This window comes from Nothobranchius furzeri, chromosome 13 (genome assembly GCF_043380555.1).
Source record: "Nothobranchius furzeri strain GRZ-AD chromosome 13, NfurGRZ-RIMD1, whole genome shotgun sequence".
In the NCBI taxonomy this organism is placed as follows: Eukaryota; Metazoa; Chordata; class Actinopteri; order Cyprinodontiformes; family Nothobranchiidae; genus Nothobranchius; species Nothobranchius furzeri.
In genome coordinates this window covers 35,856,098-35,873,631 of record NC_091753.1, presented here as the reverse complement: position 1 = coordinate 35,873,631, position 17,534 = coordinate 35,856,098, and the positions used below count along the sequence as shown (strand labels likewise).

At 40.3% G+C, this 17,534-nt stretch overlaps 1 protein-coding gene across 3 annotated transcripts in view; it reads right to left on the bottom strand.

Annotated features, from left to right (window-relative positions):
- Positions 1–17,534, bottom strand: part of LOC107380428 (F-BAR and double SH3 domains protein 2) — a 96,634-nt gene that overhangs the window by 11,209 nt on the left and 67,891 nt on the right. For all 3 annotated transcript variants that reach the window (XM_054742733.2, XM_070543515.1, XM_054742734.2), the window contains 2 exons: positions 5,315–5,404; positions 5,172–5,234 (listed from right to left, as the gene is read on the bottom strand). In XM_054742733.2, the coding sequence (XP_054598708.1) occupies positions 5,172–5,234; positions 5,315–5,404 (153 nt within the window). The remainder of the gene's footprint in view (positions 1–5,171; positions 5,235–5,314; positions 5,405–17,534) is intronic.

The window sequence follows — 17,534 nt, the reverse complement described above, 5'->3', positions numbered from 1 at the left end:
CGTGGGCTCTTGAATGTGGCAAGGTTTAGCGCAAATGAACTCTCTTAGGATGTAACAGATCACAGCTTGGTGCTTCTGAAACATGAGACTGGCAGAGATTCGACTCACGGCTTTGAAAATAGCCGAAAGGGCAGAGAGATCTAAATTAGATGAAGCACAACTTGTTGAGTTAAATTGCAGCATGGCACTATTCTTGAATCAGCATGTTTGTTGTGTTACCTGTATTTAATTCACAGCACTGCTAGAGGGGCAGAATTAATCCCAGGCCAGCTGCAAAATGACCAGTAATTTTAGTAATAACTCCATGAAATCACCAAACATGCATCTGGCTGCAACAGCACAGCTGAGCTGAAGAGCAGCAGCAGGTGTTATGGGTTTGGAGGAAATAATAGTGAATCTTGTGGGTTTGTGGCTGCCAGTGTTTAAAATTAAAATAAAGAAAGTGGGTAAAAGACTGAGGCAAAGCATGCTCTTCTAATGAACACAAGTGGTGCTCGCTGCAGAACCACAAAGGTGGAGCTGCACCAGAAGGTGGAGCTGCACCAGGGTCAGCCCCACCCATTCCAGAGTCAGCCCCGTCCATTCCATCAGAGTCAGTACAATTCCTTCCAGTTGTCAGACTTGATAGCATTCTGGAACCAAAGAGGGTTTTATAGCTAAAAAATACAAGATTGAGGACGGAGGTGAGAAGTTAACTGAACAGTTTTTGTAAAGGTTCTATATAATTAAAAATCTAACTTTTGGAACTTTTTAATCATGTTATATTGTCATTTCCTCATAAGAAACACGCCAAAGCCATTTTTGGCCTCATTCATGCATTTTCCTCCCATCTCAGCTTCAATTTGGTCTCCTCCCCTGAAGTGGGTCTGGTCTTGGTTCTCAAATCTGGATATTCTGTGAATTTTCTGACAAATTATTTCTGAAATGACTTCTACTGAGACACCGCCAATAAACCATACATCCCATCTCAGAGACACACTGGATAGGACAATTACATGTAACACCACTTACTTCATATCAGATGTGGTGGGGTAGGGGCTATGGAGGCAGGTTGGCATATAGTTTTGCGCAGGTTCGACTCCCAGTGGCAGAAATCTTAGGTAGATTACAACCCCTTTTCTTAATTTCTAGCTACACTTGCCAGTACTATGTTTACAACAATTTACTGGTATACCGTTTACAATACAATGACTAATGTGTTTATTTATTTATTCGTTTATTTAGCCAGTGTGAGTCCATTTGTGAGCAGAGTTTCAACTAAAATGCTGTTTAGGAACGACCAAATTCAAAGAACTTTTAGAGACATAAATATTTTGCTGAAAATAAACATTACAACTAAAATATAAACAAATTCAATGTTTCAGCTGGCTAAATAGATTGATGCCGACCTCACCGAGAATCGAACCAGCATCAGCTGAGGGGGAAGCAAAATTTGCTTCAGATGATCTTACCACTGGACTACCAGAGCACATATGACAGTCACTCATGCTGTTGCCCCACATTATTGTTAGAGCGGCTGTGGGCAGATATCTGCTAAAAGAAATCGTTTCATTTCAAGATGTATTCAGGCTTTGTCATGTAGCAAGTTATATTTATCTTGTTTAATTGGAGCATTAACATTTGTAAAGTAGTAACAGCCATAATTCATGTGGGTCAGGTTAGTTTGCGATGAAGTTGGAAAACAAAAACGGAAGTCAGTGGGCTAGGCTGAGTTTGCGTGAATGGGCGGGGCTGACCCTGGTGCAGCTCCACCTTATGGTGCAGCTCCGCCTTTGTGGTTCTGCAGCGAGCACCCTCTCAATGAACAGGGACTCGCTGCTAGCAAGGTCACAACATGGCCTCTTCCTGATCAGCAGACTGCTGTTTAGAGTCCCTTTCATGCACTTTGTGTATAATAATACTGATTAATATAAGTATAATGTCTTTCTCTTTGCAGGTTCCAGTCTCTTATGGAATCAGTTTATTGAGATTGCATGAATCTATCATGCACTCATGTTTTTAATAAAGTCCAGATCTGATACAGATACCTCTGCAGGTGTTGTAATCTGATTAATCATTGATACAATGGATTTTTTTAATATACCAACATAATTAAGATTCATAATAGATTCAAAAGGACTTATCAGTTCAGTATTTTGAAAAATGTAATAGATTTGACAGAGTACCCCTGCCTAACAGTGTGGTGTGCTCTGTTGCATCTCTCACCTCGGAATCCAATTATACTTTAGTTATACCACTTTCATGACACTTTCACCCCAACCACTCCCTATCTTCTTTAAGTCACACCACCTCCTCCTTTCTTTCCTCTCCTCTTTCAGTAATTGTCTTCCTGCTGCTCCATCATGCAGCGCGCAACTCAATCTATTATCTTGGCTTCTTTCCATTTATCTTCTGCTAGATTTCTCTCTCTCTCTCTCTCTCTCTCTCTCTCTCTCTCTCTCTCTCTCTCTCTCTCTCTCTCTCTCTCTCTCTCTCTCTCTCTCTCTCTCTCTCTCTCTCTCTCTCTCTCTCTCTCTCTCTCTCTCTCTCTCTCTCTCTCTCTCTCTCTCTCGCTCTCTCTCTCTCTCTCTCTCTCTCTCTCTCTCTCTCTCTCTCTCTCTCTCTCTCTCTCTCTCTCTCTCTCTCTCTCTCTCTCTCTCTCTCTCTCTCTCTCTCTCTCTCTCTCTCTCTCCATGTTTTGTCTCCTCTCCTTACACTCAGTGTCTCGCCCTCTTCTAACTTGGAGCTGCAGTGTCATGTGAGCAGAATGCCAAATGTGTGGGATACAGCAGACTGACTATGTTTAGTCTCCTTGACTGACAGACACATACGTTCCTCCACATAATCCTGTGGGGGATTTATTCGCCTAGTGGTGGAAAATAAATACATTTGCATCAATGTACAGTTACTGTTGAGGACACAACACAGATGCAAATGCATAAACAAAGAAATATGCCTTTACTGTAGGCTGTGCATAAAAATATATATTTATTTGAGTCATAAAATGTAACGTTCCAAAAAAAAAAAAAGATTTTAATCTACCAGGTTTATTACTATAGGTTTGTACAGTGATGTCAAAAAGTAGTCGCCTCTTTAAAGATTCCTTGTTTTGATATTTTGTTGCATTTAAATGTTTCAGATAACCTGATCAACATAAAAGTAATACCAAAATGCATCTTTTAAATGATGGTTTAATTTAATAAGGTTAAAATGCTCTCCAAACCACCCTGGCCTTGTGTGAAAACAGTAATCGTCTGCCTTGTTAAAACACAAATTTAATGTGATTGATCACATTATTTCATACCTGAGTTAAGTTTTACCAGTCGAACCCAGAGCTGATGACTGCCTGACCTGTAAACTTACATTTTCATTGCAACTTGTATGAGAACAACAGGTAGGCTAAACAATCTCAAAAAGCAACACCTCATGTCCTCTTCTAAAGAAAATCCAGAAACGAAGGATAAGATCACAATTAAACGAGAAGAGACCGCGCCAAAAGGAACTCACAGGCCAGTACCCAGAAATAATTATCTTGATGATCTTTACTTATATTTAATTGTAGAAGATGCTGGAATATCCTCAGATTATGGTAACATTTAATTAATTCTGCAAATAATAGCAGACCGAAATCCCTCCACGGCGCTGTGAGAGACTCATCACTATTCATCACACATGCCGTTTAGAACCAGCTTTTTGGTTTTAGGAGCAATCATCTTTTCACAAAGAGCCACTTAAATGAAATAATTTGAAAACTGTGTTTTGTATTTACTCAGGTTGTCTTTGCAAATCTGAAAAATTTGGGTGTGATAAAAAAAGCTGAGGGGAAAACACTTTAAAAAGCACTTTAGTTGAATATTGAAAAACCTAATTGGCACTAATAAGTACTAGTATTAAGTACCACCTAAAATCTTCCTACACAGCTTGACTTGTTTTAATATTACATGCATGTAAATGGTTTAGCTCGCAGCTCGTCATGCTAACAAAGCTTTAATCTACGTCAGAAGTGAGAAGTTTAAGAGGCTGCAGAGGGTGTGTGAGATGATTACGCTGCGGTGTTTCCACCAGCTATCTACATATTGTTCATAAAGTGATTTTTTGAGTGGGGAGCTATAATGCTTGGGGGTGTTCGTGCATAATTGAAACCTATAGATTATACATAGAAAAGTTGGCAATTATGAGCCATCAGTTTTCGAAGCTTACTCCATTCCTAAACAGAAATAATTAAGTGTGAAGCCAGTTTCATGCCGCGCTTGTGATTCACACACACGTTCACCATTCAGTGAGCTGTTAGTTCTCAACTGCAGTGATTAAAAAAAGAGGCCACCATTAGTGCAGCTCAGACAACAACAATTTTTGGTTAAGTGAAGAAGTGCAGCACTTTAACGTTTCTGCCCAATCTAATCAGAAAAAAAGTGTTCTCAAATTCATACAGAAATACAGCATGTTGGTTAAAATTAATTCTAATCTGTTTTTATTACTACTCTCAATTCTTGCTTCTTAATAAAATTCTAAGACAATATAGCTTAAATATATTGTCAAGATAAAGTGTTCCTCTCACATTTGTCTGAAAACCTCCACCAATGTCAAGTTCCGAACCGAAAGCAACTATTGGTCCTTCCGGTTGTCGGTCTCACCAAACCGCTGCACTTCCCCGAGTCCTCTATTCATTACACAATCATGTATTTAGCAACAGAACACCACTGATGTGAGAGGATCGCGGCTCGGTGATATCAGAGAAGGAGAAACAGCCGGCTGCCACCACTTCAACTTTAGGACAAACTACCAGATTCCCAAAAAGAAAAACACCATTTGAAGTCACGGAAAACAAAAGACTTTTGAACCTAGAAAACAACGACTGGTGTTTAGAGATGTCTCGTACCCTCTGGCAATTTGGGTTTCCAGTTCTGTTGCATGTGAATACAGGGAAGATACCCAAGGGAAGGGGTGAGCATTCAAAACCTAGCCTGATCGGTAAATTTGCTATAGCAGCTTTGAAAAAAAAAGAGTGATGTTTTCTAAAATGGACTGTTTTCTGCATAAAGGGAGTGTGATGATGCAACTCTACTGTGAATGATTTACTCCTCATCTGCGAATTCCTCCAGTGTTTACACATATCAGAAATAAACTTCCTGTTTTAGTGGTGACAGGTGCTGGCTTGGCAAAAACAAAAGTGGTGAGGGGGTGTGTCTCACCGACAGTGAGGGATCGTGGGAAGTGTAACTGGCCCAACGCTCATTCTCCAGCTCCTCCATCACCTACAGCATGCAGAGAGAAAGTGTGGGTTTTATACGTGTACAAACAACACACACACACCCCTCTAACACACAGCACAGACCTGGTTCGTGGCACTCTTCAGCCAGGTATCCACAGCCACACCCACTTGGCGAAGGAGATCCAGGCGAGCCTCGGCTTTCAACTTTATTGTCTTTAAAGAGAAGACAGAGCAGCACTGTTAAATGAAAGATCACAGGCTCAACAGTTTTCAATCATTTCATAGTTGTGCCAATATCACCTGTTAGAGGCAAAAACATGTAAGGAAGTATGTTCATTCTCAACTCGAATCACACAGAAATTATGCTAACCACAATTTTTGGGAGACGTTTCATTCATGGCCAGGTCATGTGACGCCCCAGCATCTACAGTAAGTATTTCTATTAGCTCGAAATTTTACATTTATTTATACATAAACTGTGGTCTACCCTCCATAATCATGCACAGTCTTCAAATACGGTAGCTGTTTAGGAACATATATGGATAATGCTCAGCATATCACGTATCACAACCGAAAATAAAGAAATTTAATTTTATTTATACAGCATTTATCACAAAAAGGGAATCACAAAGTGCTTCACATAGATTAAAAACAAAACAAATCATAGAGTCATAAAATCACAACGATCTTAAAATAGAAATAAATTAAATCAGAAAACCAAGTCATGAAATTATAAAATGATCATAAATATCATAAACCTAATGAAAGATGATTATAAATTTAAGTTAAAAAATAAGAAAACTAAAGATTTAGGTAAAAGCAGCTTTAAATAAAAGGGTCTTTAGCTGTTCTTTTAGGTTTCCAGACTGTCAATGCTATACTCACCTAAAGGATTATTAGGAACACCATACTAATACGGTGTTTGACCCCCTTTCACCTTCACAGGGTATATACAGCAATCCCTAAATAAAATGTACTACTTTTTAATACCTTTTTTTACTACCTTCAGAATATTTTTAAAACCATCACAACACTAAATTGCAAGTGTTAATCAGCGACCTATTTACACATATTTTAACATATATAACATACAAAAAGAATAGACTTAAGAGACTCACTGATGTTGACAACGTATTGCACATATTTATTTTACTTAGAAAATAAGCCAGGCACTTCTGTTCAGCGGTTCAGACAGTTGACCACGAGGCCTGAAATGATGCAGAACGACCACTGAATATGACGTCATCATTATGTGACGGATATGCTAAAGTAGGGCTGCTCGATTAAGGTAAAAACAATAATCACGATTATTGTGACTGAAATTGAGATCTCGATTATTTAAGATGATTTTTCAATTAATGTAGATATTTTATTTTATTTTTTTATTCAGTCATAAAATTGCTCAGGGCTAGAGCTGTGGCGACGCATCGATGACGTCGACGGCTCGATTCTAAAAATTTGTCGACGTCAGATCCGTTAGTCAGCGCACCGCGCCCACTTGTTGCATCCCCAGGAGTTTGTAAATGGAGGAGGAATCTGCCTGTTTTTCCTCTAGTTCGCCCTCTTCTCCGCCTTCACTAACATCTCCGCCAAATACCGAAGACCCGGAACGATGTCCGTCCACTACTAGATTATTTTCCTGTTTTGCCCGCCTTCGTCTCCCGGCAACGGACAACAACTTCCGGGGTCAGATGTGCTGCTTTGTCTCTACCGCAGATGTAGAACATCACCGGGAGCGTTTCTCCCTTCATAAAGGAGCTTCTTTCAGACATTAGGAGAGCTGTTTTGGTGGTAGCAGTCTCTCCTCCATGCTGGTCTGTTTGCTGCTGGGTATTTTTGGTTTATTTAAACTTGGTAACTTGAATTTAACGTTGGTAAAGCTACTGTTAGCATTTTCGCTAACAGCTTCTTGCGTTTGGATAAGCGGTTACGTTTTGGTTTAGAGTTCATCTTTTTTGTGGTGCAGATCTCCCTTTTATTACATTTAGAGTGTTGTGGGTTTTCGGTTTAGTGTAAAATATCACCTCGAGTTTGGTTTAGAGTTTGGACCTTTGGAGATCCTTATTTTGGTCCAGAACCCTGTAATCGTTGCCCAGTGGGACATCCCAGGTTATTTGTACTTTTGTTTTAATTCCCCACAGACAGAATTAGTTTTATTATTCCCAACCTGTGGATGGAAATATTTATGTTTTTTTTGTAGTTGTAAATAAACCTGATCATCATTTTAACTTTTAAATCCCGTTATTGTCCCTTCCTTTTTGCACACAAGCCAAACTCCCCAGGAAGGATCGTAACACCACTTGCCTCATGCACATAAGTGACCAAATCAAAGCAGCATGGAGACACTCCGTCTCCAACCACCTCTCAGGCAGCAGCCTGCACTCCCAAGTTCTACACGTCACCAGAACAAAACCAACCACAACACAATAAAAGCAGTGTTATACAAAATGGAAGGCCTGTAGTATTTATTCTCTTACAGTAACAATTTATCCATTTTTGGGAAGAATTTATTTGAGATTTTTTGGTTTTTATTAATTGTGCAATAGAAAAATATTCGCTAGATTAATCATCTAAATAGTCATTAGAATAGTCGACTATTCGATAAAATAATCGTCAGAATAATCATTTTAAAAATACTTGTTTACCCCCAGCCCTACTCAGGGCACAATCAGGGCAAAAATAAACAAGAAACAAGATGATCACTAAAATAACTCCTGATTCCCAGTATAAAAAGACCAATATACTTATAGCTCATAGTTTATGACCCAAGGGCTATAGACCTTGGTTTAACTCATTTAAGTCTAACCAGTACAGACCCAAATACCAATATCTTGCAAATACTGACAACAAGAATTATACAGTGGCATTTATAACAAATAAATGCAAATAAATTGATGTTCACAAAATGTTGCATAACATTTATTTAGTCGTGTCAAGGTGCAGTAGGAGAGTACACTAGCACCGTGTCCTCAGAGAGATTAGTTATCAGCGTGAGGAACTTATTTCTACCTTATTTATAAACTATTTATTTACAAGTCCATCAGTTAATGTAATAATTGTCTCAACCACAGCTGCACCCCCACCCCCCAACCCGGTCTCACAGCAATCACGGGCAAGCTGCACGTGTGTTTAGCACGCAGCACGCGCACATTTAGCCGTTTTTAGCGGCTCAGGAGCCCGCAGGTACGGTGTGTGTGTCATTCACTCTGGTTAATCCAACAGAGAGCCGGCTCTGAGAGCCGTTTCTTTAGCGACCGACACATCACTGCATCATTCCCTTTCCTAATGTCCAGAAGAACGGTCGGGAGCGCAGACGGAGTGTTTAGCTAACCTGCAGGAAATGTCAACTACAGTTATCCAGAAAGTAGCTAAGGGTTACCAGAGATGTTTCTGAGGTGTTCGCTAGGTACTTTTAAGATTTAAAAAGTCAAGAAGGGGGTCTGAAAAGCTGTTGGAAATAGCGTCAAAGTCGCTAAGTTGGCAACACTGTGGGAGGAGCGCTTCATTTGCAACTCAGGGCAGCGCAAGCGGGAGGAGCAAATAATCGGCTTGTTTTGTTTTTATAATCGTTCAAAACATTTCATTCGGAATATATTTCTATGTTGATGTTCATAATACGACACCTGATAGTCTGAAAAAAATAATACCTAATTTGGAAAAAATAATACCTCTGAGACCAAATTTAACGCTTTTAATGGCCTTAAATTTGACTATTTTTATTTATCACTTTTTAATACTTTTTAAAACCCCGCGGACACCCTGCTTCAGAACTGCTTTAATTCGACGTAGCATTGATTCAACAAGGTGCTGAAAGCCTTCTTTAGAAATGTTGGCCCATATTGACAGGACAGCATCTTGCTGTTGATGGAGATGTGTGGGATGCACATCCAGGGCACGAAGCTCCCGTTCCACCACATCCCAAAGATGCTCTATCGGGTTGAGATCTGGTGACTCTGGGGGCCGTTGTAGTACAGTGAACTCATTGTCATGTTCAAGAAACCAGTTTGAAATGATTGGAGCTTTATGACATGGTGCATTATCCCGCTGGAAGTAGCCATTAGAGCAGACCTGGGCATTTTACGGCCCGCGGGCCACATGCGGCCCTTTGGTTGACTTTGACCGGCCCGCATAAGGTTAATTGGAAATTACAAAATAAATGTATTTTCTCATTTTACCTCATGCATGGGCTAAGGCTGCATTGCTTTTATTTTGAAGTTGTTTTTTACGTGCACAATGACGCAATACGTACAGCAACAAGTGCCCGCGGTTGACATGGTGATTGTAGCCCCAGAAATGTCCGCTCATGCAAAAAAAAAAAAAAAAAAAAAAAAAAAAAAAGATGCTGAATGCAGGATTTTCAACAAAAATTGGACTGCTAAGTATTTTTTTCTGAAGTCGGAGGCAAAGCCGTGTGTTTGGTTTGCGGGGAGGAGATTGCCGTGTTTAAGGACTACAATTTGAGTCGGCATTACGACAAGTAACACTCGGAAAAATACAATAACTCATCTGATGCTGAGAGGGCATGGATATCCGAAGCTTTGCTAGCAAAGTTGCAAAAGCAGCAAAGCTGTTTTACTAAGCTTCGCACATCCAGGGATGCAGCAACCAGGACCAGCTTTGTGATATCCCACACAATAGCTAAAAACAGCAAGCCGTTTTCGGAGGGAGAGTTTGTCAAAGAGTGCATGGTGGACTCCGCAGCACTAATATGCCCTGAAAAAAAGGCGCATTAGAGCAAATCCCGCTGTCCAGGGGAACCGTGGGGAACCTGGAGCTTCAGCTGCAACGTGAAGTGGCAAGTTTGGACTTTTTCCTCATTGGCCTTAGACGAGAGCTGTGATGTCCGGGGGATAACGGAGCTCACAGAGGAGCGGGCAGCAATGCGGTCGATGAAAGGGACAACGACAGGGAGTGATCTTTCTACAGAGGTAAATGCGTGCACGGACACTCTGGGATTGAAATGGGAGAGACTGTCAGGTGTCACAACAGACGGTTGTCCAAATCTTACAGGGAAAAATGTCGGACTTTTGAAACACATGCAAGATAAAAGTGACAGAAATCGATGCAGATCAAAAATGGGTGTTTTTGCATTGAATTATACACCAACATGTGTTGTGCAAGTCAGTGCTAAAAATCAACCATGTTACTGATGTTGTTACTAAAATAATAAACTTCATCAGGGTGCGGGCAATGAATCACAGACAGTTTGTCGCTCTTTTGGAGGACTCCACACAGCTGTTAGATGGCTCAGCCTGGGGAAAGTGCTGAAGAGGGTTTGGGACTTGAAAGCAGAGATTCAGGATCTCTGCTGGATTTCTACTCTTCTCTTAAGGAGGACTTTCCAAACCTGAAGAGACATGCTCAGAAGATGTTGGTTTTCTTCGGCTCTACCTACATTTGTGAACAAGCATTTTCAATGATGAAGTTTACAAAATCCAGGTATAGATCCTCTCTCACTGATGATCATTTGTCAGCTGTGCTTCGCATCTCCACCTCAGACATTCAACCTGACTTTGATGCACTCGTTAAAGCCCAGCAGAGACTAGATTTCTCTCACTGAATAAGAAAAAAAATCGCTTAAAAACACAAAATAAGGTGTTTGGACCACAAATGTAGGCAACTAGCAGTGAACTGGGACACTTTTTTTTTAAACCTCTTTCTCAAGATCACAGTTCAGTGATTTTATTTTACAGACAATACTGTGTGTCTGTAGTAGGGTTGTCACGGTAACCGGTATAGCGGTAAACCCCGGTAAAAAAGTTGACAATAAAAATAACCGTCCAGTTTTTAAAAAACTATATTATCTCGGTGGGTTTACCGTGGCCGCGGTTTCGGCGCGATGACCCTTACCAGCCACCGTCGCTTCAGCTGAAGTTCCCGCTGCGCGCACACGCACTTTTTAATTTGCAACGGCACCAAAACTTTGAAGCTGAAATAATGGCCGAAGGAGGCGACGGCAGCGCCCAGGACATCCATCAGCCCTCAAAGAAGACTAAATCGGAAGTATGGGCATATTTGGGATTTCTGAAAAATGCTGAGGGACAGTTAATAGAAGACGGCTATCCCGTTTGCAGAACGTGCAGGAAACAAGTGTCTGCAGAAGGCAGCAGCACTTCGAATCTCATGGCACATCTGAGTGACCATCACCCACGTCTCTACAGCCAGTGCAAGGTAAGATAACATTAGCATTTTAGCTGAAATGCATGACGTGAGGACTTTTGGTTGAGGGAGAATGCAACGAGTCACTATAGACTGCAGCCGCAGCGTCCTCTGCCAGCATTTAAACCGTGTCACGGACACCCTGTTGCTGGATGAAGCATCTTATTTGTTGATGATGAAGAGAAATATACAATTAGTTCCTTGTCATGGATTTGTTTACTTATTCAGTGCCATTTATACTTGAACATTTGGATTTGATTACATAGTGTAGTAGTTATTTTAGTAATTTGTTTAAAGTGGATATTTATTTTAAATACATATTTTTTAAGGTTGACTTGTACAGCGCTCAAGTCAAGTGTGGACTGGAGTTTTAGATTTTCATTTTGATAATGAAGAAAACAAGTATATGAGAAAACAAGTGGTGTTTCTTTGATTTGTTTACATATTGTTTATGGTTTGAATGTTTGGATTTGTATAATTTAAACCTGCACTGACTACTGTAACACGTTCCAGAAAAAGAAGCTATTTGTTCCTTTACTTGTGAAAAGTTGCACTTTTGCTAAGGCTTTGTGTTATTTTAGGTTTAATAAACACTGTTAAACCTTTTCAGAACTATTTCAGTTTGTGTAGAACAGGACTATCAATGCTTTCTGAACATATGCAACACCGTTTAAAAAATACCGCGATAATACCGAAAACCGTGATAATTTTGGTCACAATAACCGTGAGGTTAAATTTTCATACCGTGACAACCCTAGTCTGTAGAATGCTAAGAACCTCTTTCCAACAATATTTGAAACTCAAAATGTGTTCTGGAGTGAATGTGACTGAAACTGTTAACTAATATAAGTCACAAATGTTTAACAAAAACCAAATGCGCACTTTGTTTACCATTGCCTTGGGAAATTTGAATAAATCACATTTTTGTAAGCCAACCTCACTTTTTCCTTTTTGCTCATTTATAACATATAGTCTACTCTTACCAGCTTGAAAAAACGATGGTATTTACTGCTTTTTATAAAGAAATACCATTAATATTATGCATAATTGACTTCAGCCTTTTGGCCTGGCCCTCCACAATATTTTCTATTTCTCATGTGGCCCCATGGAAAAAATAATTGCCCACCCCTGCATTAGAGGGTGGGGACATGGTGGTCATGAAGGGCAGCAGAGGGCGTTAGGTCCCTGACCCCCTTCAATGCTGTCTCACTTTTTCACACTTTCTCTCTCACAAAAACAAAACCCAGAAGCATCTCAGAGGCTTGTGAAAACTATTTTTAAAAGGAGTTTGTTTTGAACAAGTTCAAAATCAGTGACCAGAGAATGAGGTCATCCGACAAAAATGGGAATTCTGAGGAACTTTAGGGATTTTGAATGCCGTTCACCATTTGTCACCAACAGTTGCAGCCTGGTGAGGCACTATCTTTAGATACATATTGGGATAAAGGAGATCTAAAGCAGAAAAACACAATAATTTGTGTGTAATGAAGGTACAATTTTTATTTTTAGCTTGTGAGATACAGAAATCCTCATAATTAAAACCCGCAAATTGAATGTTCACTCCCAAAAGGTGATAATCTGTGTCATGCCTTTAAAAAAAGATCATTAAGACTTGCTACAGTTTCTATTAATAAATCGAACGCTGAGAATTTCTAATTGAGACAATGTGATAAACTCCAATCACCAGCTGGGTGATCCCTCGGATTCCTTTATCTTAGTCCCACCCTTTGTATTAATGGCCTTGTTGCCAGCTTCTCCTGGCTGGTGCTGACAGAACACTGATAGCTGATCTTATAGAGGAATCCAGTTAGATCCGCATCAATAAATCAGCAGACTTGTGATCCTGAAGCGTCTTACTTTTTCTCCACAGCAATAAATGTCAAATGACAACTCAGCTGCTGGAGAAGACGGGCCTTTGTGCACCCATTTACTACTTCTTCAAAGAATCTGCAACAGTATATAATTAGTTTAGGTCAATAGAAAAGGCAGCCGGTGGTGGGAGTACTGATCGCTGGTGGGCAGACAGCACCAACTGTCTGGGCAGCTGGGATCAATACAATTAACAAGGAGGGAAAGCAGAACGCTTGACGGAAACTTGGATGGAAAGAAGAGGCCTGTTGGCTGCAGGAGGAGAAAGCATCTGTAAATAACAATAAACTCATGAATGTGTCCATGTCCTAACATTTAAAGGCTGGACCGTGTCAATGAAAGCAAATTGTGATTTATTTGCAATCAGATACTTTCAATCTCCTCCTGCGTGAGCTAAAGCGGGAGTAAACTGGAGCGAACCTCCGCCGCGCTTAAAGGCAGGGCATAAATGAGGACAAATCATCTGGCTTCATCAGCTTCTGCAGGAGTGGAAGAAAAAAACCTAAAGTTTACATTTTGAATTATAGCTTGATTTAATAACTTTGTGAGGAGTTTTAATTTAAACAAAGCTTTCTATGAATATTTAGACAAATCTAAGCCATTTAGCTAACAATTAGTCTGTATTTAGTGAATAAAAATCCTAATGAAACAAAAAATAAATCAAGTAGGTTCAGATCTCCACTAGTATTCATATTGTATCATAGATTCCATTTTAAAATTCTATTATACATTTAAAAATAATTAAATTATCATTTCAGGCTGTTTAATAAAAATCCCGATTCAGTTTTTTGAAACTCATAATCAGAAACAACCTCATGTAAATCATCATCATTAGCTGTAACTGAATCCAAGTACTGTATTTCTGCCCTCCTTTCAATACCTTTATAAATATGAGATGATAGCTCTGTGATTAGCTCGTCTGTACCAAATGAGCTCATGAAATATTCATCAACTTAGTGAAGGAAACATTCGCCTAAAAGAGCACCTGATAGATGATCAGAGTGAATGAGGAGATCAGAGATGAGTTAAAGACATCATGATGTTTTCTACAAAGCCAGACAGACTAAACTCCCACACTATAAAGAAATAACTAAAATGGTTTTGGAGCAAATCTGATATCAGAGGGTGTCAAATGTACAAAAGTCCAATAAGACACAAATAGTGTTGAGGAGTGATGGGCAGAAAATTTGCTCTGCGATGAAGAGGAGAAGAGAGGATAGACATGAGACCTTTGAGAGTAGGGTAAGAGATCACATCTAGCTCCAATTGTCTGTCCTTATTCACTGTATGACAGGTCACATCTGTGGGAAATAGCATAAATAAATAATATTCCTACAGAATAGAAAGAAAAAGAAGAGAGGGAGTCTGGAAAGAAGATAGTTTAAAATCTGCAATTACAATAGATTGTGCTATCTTATATATACATATATATATATATATATATATATATATATATATATATATATGTATATGTATATATATATATATACATATATACATATATATATATATATATATATATATATATATATATATATATATATGTGTGTGTGTGTGTGTGTGTGTGTGTGTGTGTGTGTGTGTGTGTATACTTAAAACACATTCAACATGTTAAAGGGTTCTGTTTAGGGGTGCACCAGTTGCAGTTTTTGGCCCATCACCGATCTTGGAAGAAAAAAACTAGATCAGGGCCGATAGATCGGTTGGCCACTTATTACAATGTGAACTGTGTATTTATGAGTTTCCATAGAAGAAAATGTGTTATATAAACAGGAGCTCTATTCTTACAGCAGTTAAATCATTTTGTTTGCAACCCACCCATCCATCCATCTATTTTCGTCCGCTTATCCAGGGTCGGGTCGCTGGGGCAGTAGCATAAGCAGGGAGGCCCAGACTTCCCTCTCCCCAGCCACTTGGGCCACTCCTCCGTGGGAATCCCAAGGCATTCCCTGGCCAGCCAAGAGACATAGTCCCTCCAGCTTGGACGTGCCAGGAAAACCTCATCAGCGAGGCATGCATGAGGCATCCTAGCTAGATGCCTGAGCCATCTCAACTGGCTACTCTTGATGTGAAGGAGCAGCGGGTCTACTCCGAGTCCCTCCTGGATGACCAAGCTTCTTACAGACTCACTTGACAGACTCACAAACTGGGTAGGACTATCAGGCACAGTGCTTGGCTGGTTCCAATCATATCTCAAAGACAGGGGCTATGATGTCTCTATTAGGGATCATGAATCAAAGACGATCACCATGACATGCGGGGTCCCCCAAGGCTCAATTCTAGGACAGCTACTCTTTAATCTCTATATGCTCCCTCTGGGTCAGGTCATACTTAATAACAACATAGCCTATCATAGCTATGCTGATGACACCCAGATGTACCTAGACTTATCACTTAAGGACTGTCGTTCACTGGACTCACTCTGTCAGTGCCTAGATCAAGTAAATGACTGGATGCAGTCAAACTTCCTTCAACTAAACAAAGACAAGACTGAAGTTATTGCCTTTGGCAACAAAAGGGATAGAATGGATGTTATTGCTCAGCTAGGCTCCAGGGGAATAAAGACAAAAACCCAGGTTAGAAATCTTGGTGTTATTGGCTCAGACCTGAGCTTCTCTGGATATATGAAGGATATAACTAAATCAGCGTTTTATCACCTTCATCAAATATCAAAAGTTAGAGGTCTCATGTCCAGACCAGGCTTAGACAAACTTATTCATGCTTTTATTTCTAGTCGGCTGGACTATTGCAATGGTTTCCCAACTCGTCTTCCCAAAAAAAAGCTGTGAGGCAACTGCAGCTGGTTCAGAATGCTGCTGCTAGAGTCTTAACTCATTCGCTGCAAGCCATTTCCTGATCGGTAAAGCCCTTCGCTGCCAGCGTTTCTCACCGTTTTTACTGTTATTTTAAGAGTGGCAGAACGTTGCGCGCTAGGATGATGTCGACGCCAAAACTACCAAAACAAAGCGGGGACTGACCTCTTACATCAGGAAGAATCTGCGCGTTCCGAGCATTATCTGTTCTTTCATAATCCGTTGTTGAATTGTGATCGGCAGAAGCTTTTCCGGTTCGCGCCTCACCTTTTTTACAGCAGCGGCCCAAAATGATCTCCTAATATATGGATTTTCTGCTTCCTGATCATGTGACGTGTGACGTATGAAAATCGGCTTTAGAGCTGAGATGTTGTTTCTCACAGTGCGGGGGCTCGTTCCGATGCCCACACAGTAAAAACATGCAAATGACGACTTCACTCATCATTGGCAGGTAACGGTTGGATTTAAAATGATGACTTTAGTCGTCAGTGGCAGTGAATGAGTTAACAAGAACTAAGAGAATGGAGCACATCACTCCTGTTCTTAGATCCCAACACTGGTTACCAGTAAACTACAGAATAGATTTCAAAGAGCTCCTACTAGTTAATAAATCACTCAGTGGCATGGGACCAAAATACTTGTTCGATCTCATTCCTGTATATACACCCAATAGGGCTCTGAGATCCCTTGGAAACAATCAGCTGGTAGAACCACGGGTCAGAACAAAACATGGTGGAGATGCATTTAGTTACTATGCTGCTCACATATGGAAACAGCCTCCCCATGACCTCAGATCTGCCCCAACCCTAGTGTTGTTTAAAACAAAACCAAAAACCCTCATGTACTCATCAGCCTTTAAATGAATTGCTTGTCATCATGCGTCATCTCCACTGTAATCTGTGCTGTAACTTTGTCTTCTCCTTTAGCTCTAAACTGTAACTCTATCTGTATTTTAAACTGTGTTTTTATGTTGTTTTCATATCATGTCCTGCAAACTGTAAAGCACATTGAATTGCCTTTGTGTTTGAAATGTGCTCTATAAATAAAGCTGCCTCGCCTTGCCTTACCCTATCTCTATGAGAGAGCCCAGACACCCTGTGGAGAAAACTCATTTTGGATGCTTGTATCCGTGATTTCTTTCTTTTGGTCGCTATCTAAAGCCTGTGACCATAGGTGAGGGTAGGATTTTAGATTGACCAGTAAATCGAGAGCTTTGCCTTCTGGCTCAGCTTTCTCTTCATCACGACAGACAGGTGTCACACCCGCATCACTACAGGCGCAGCACCAATCTGTTTGTCAACCTCTTGCTCCATTTTTCCCTCATTCGTGAACAAGACGCCGAGATACTTAAACTCCTCCACTTGGGGCAGGACCTCATCTCTGACCTGGAGAAGGCATTGAAACCCATTTTTGCATTTATCTCTCTCTTCTGCCTAAACCTGGCTGTATTGTAGGGTCATAAACATCCCTGTGTCCATTGGGGAGGATGCTTTTCAAGTTGT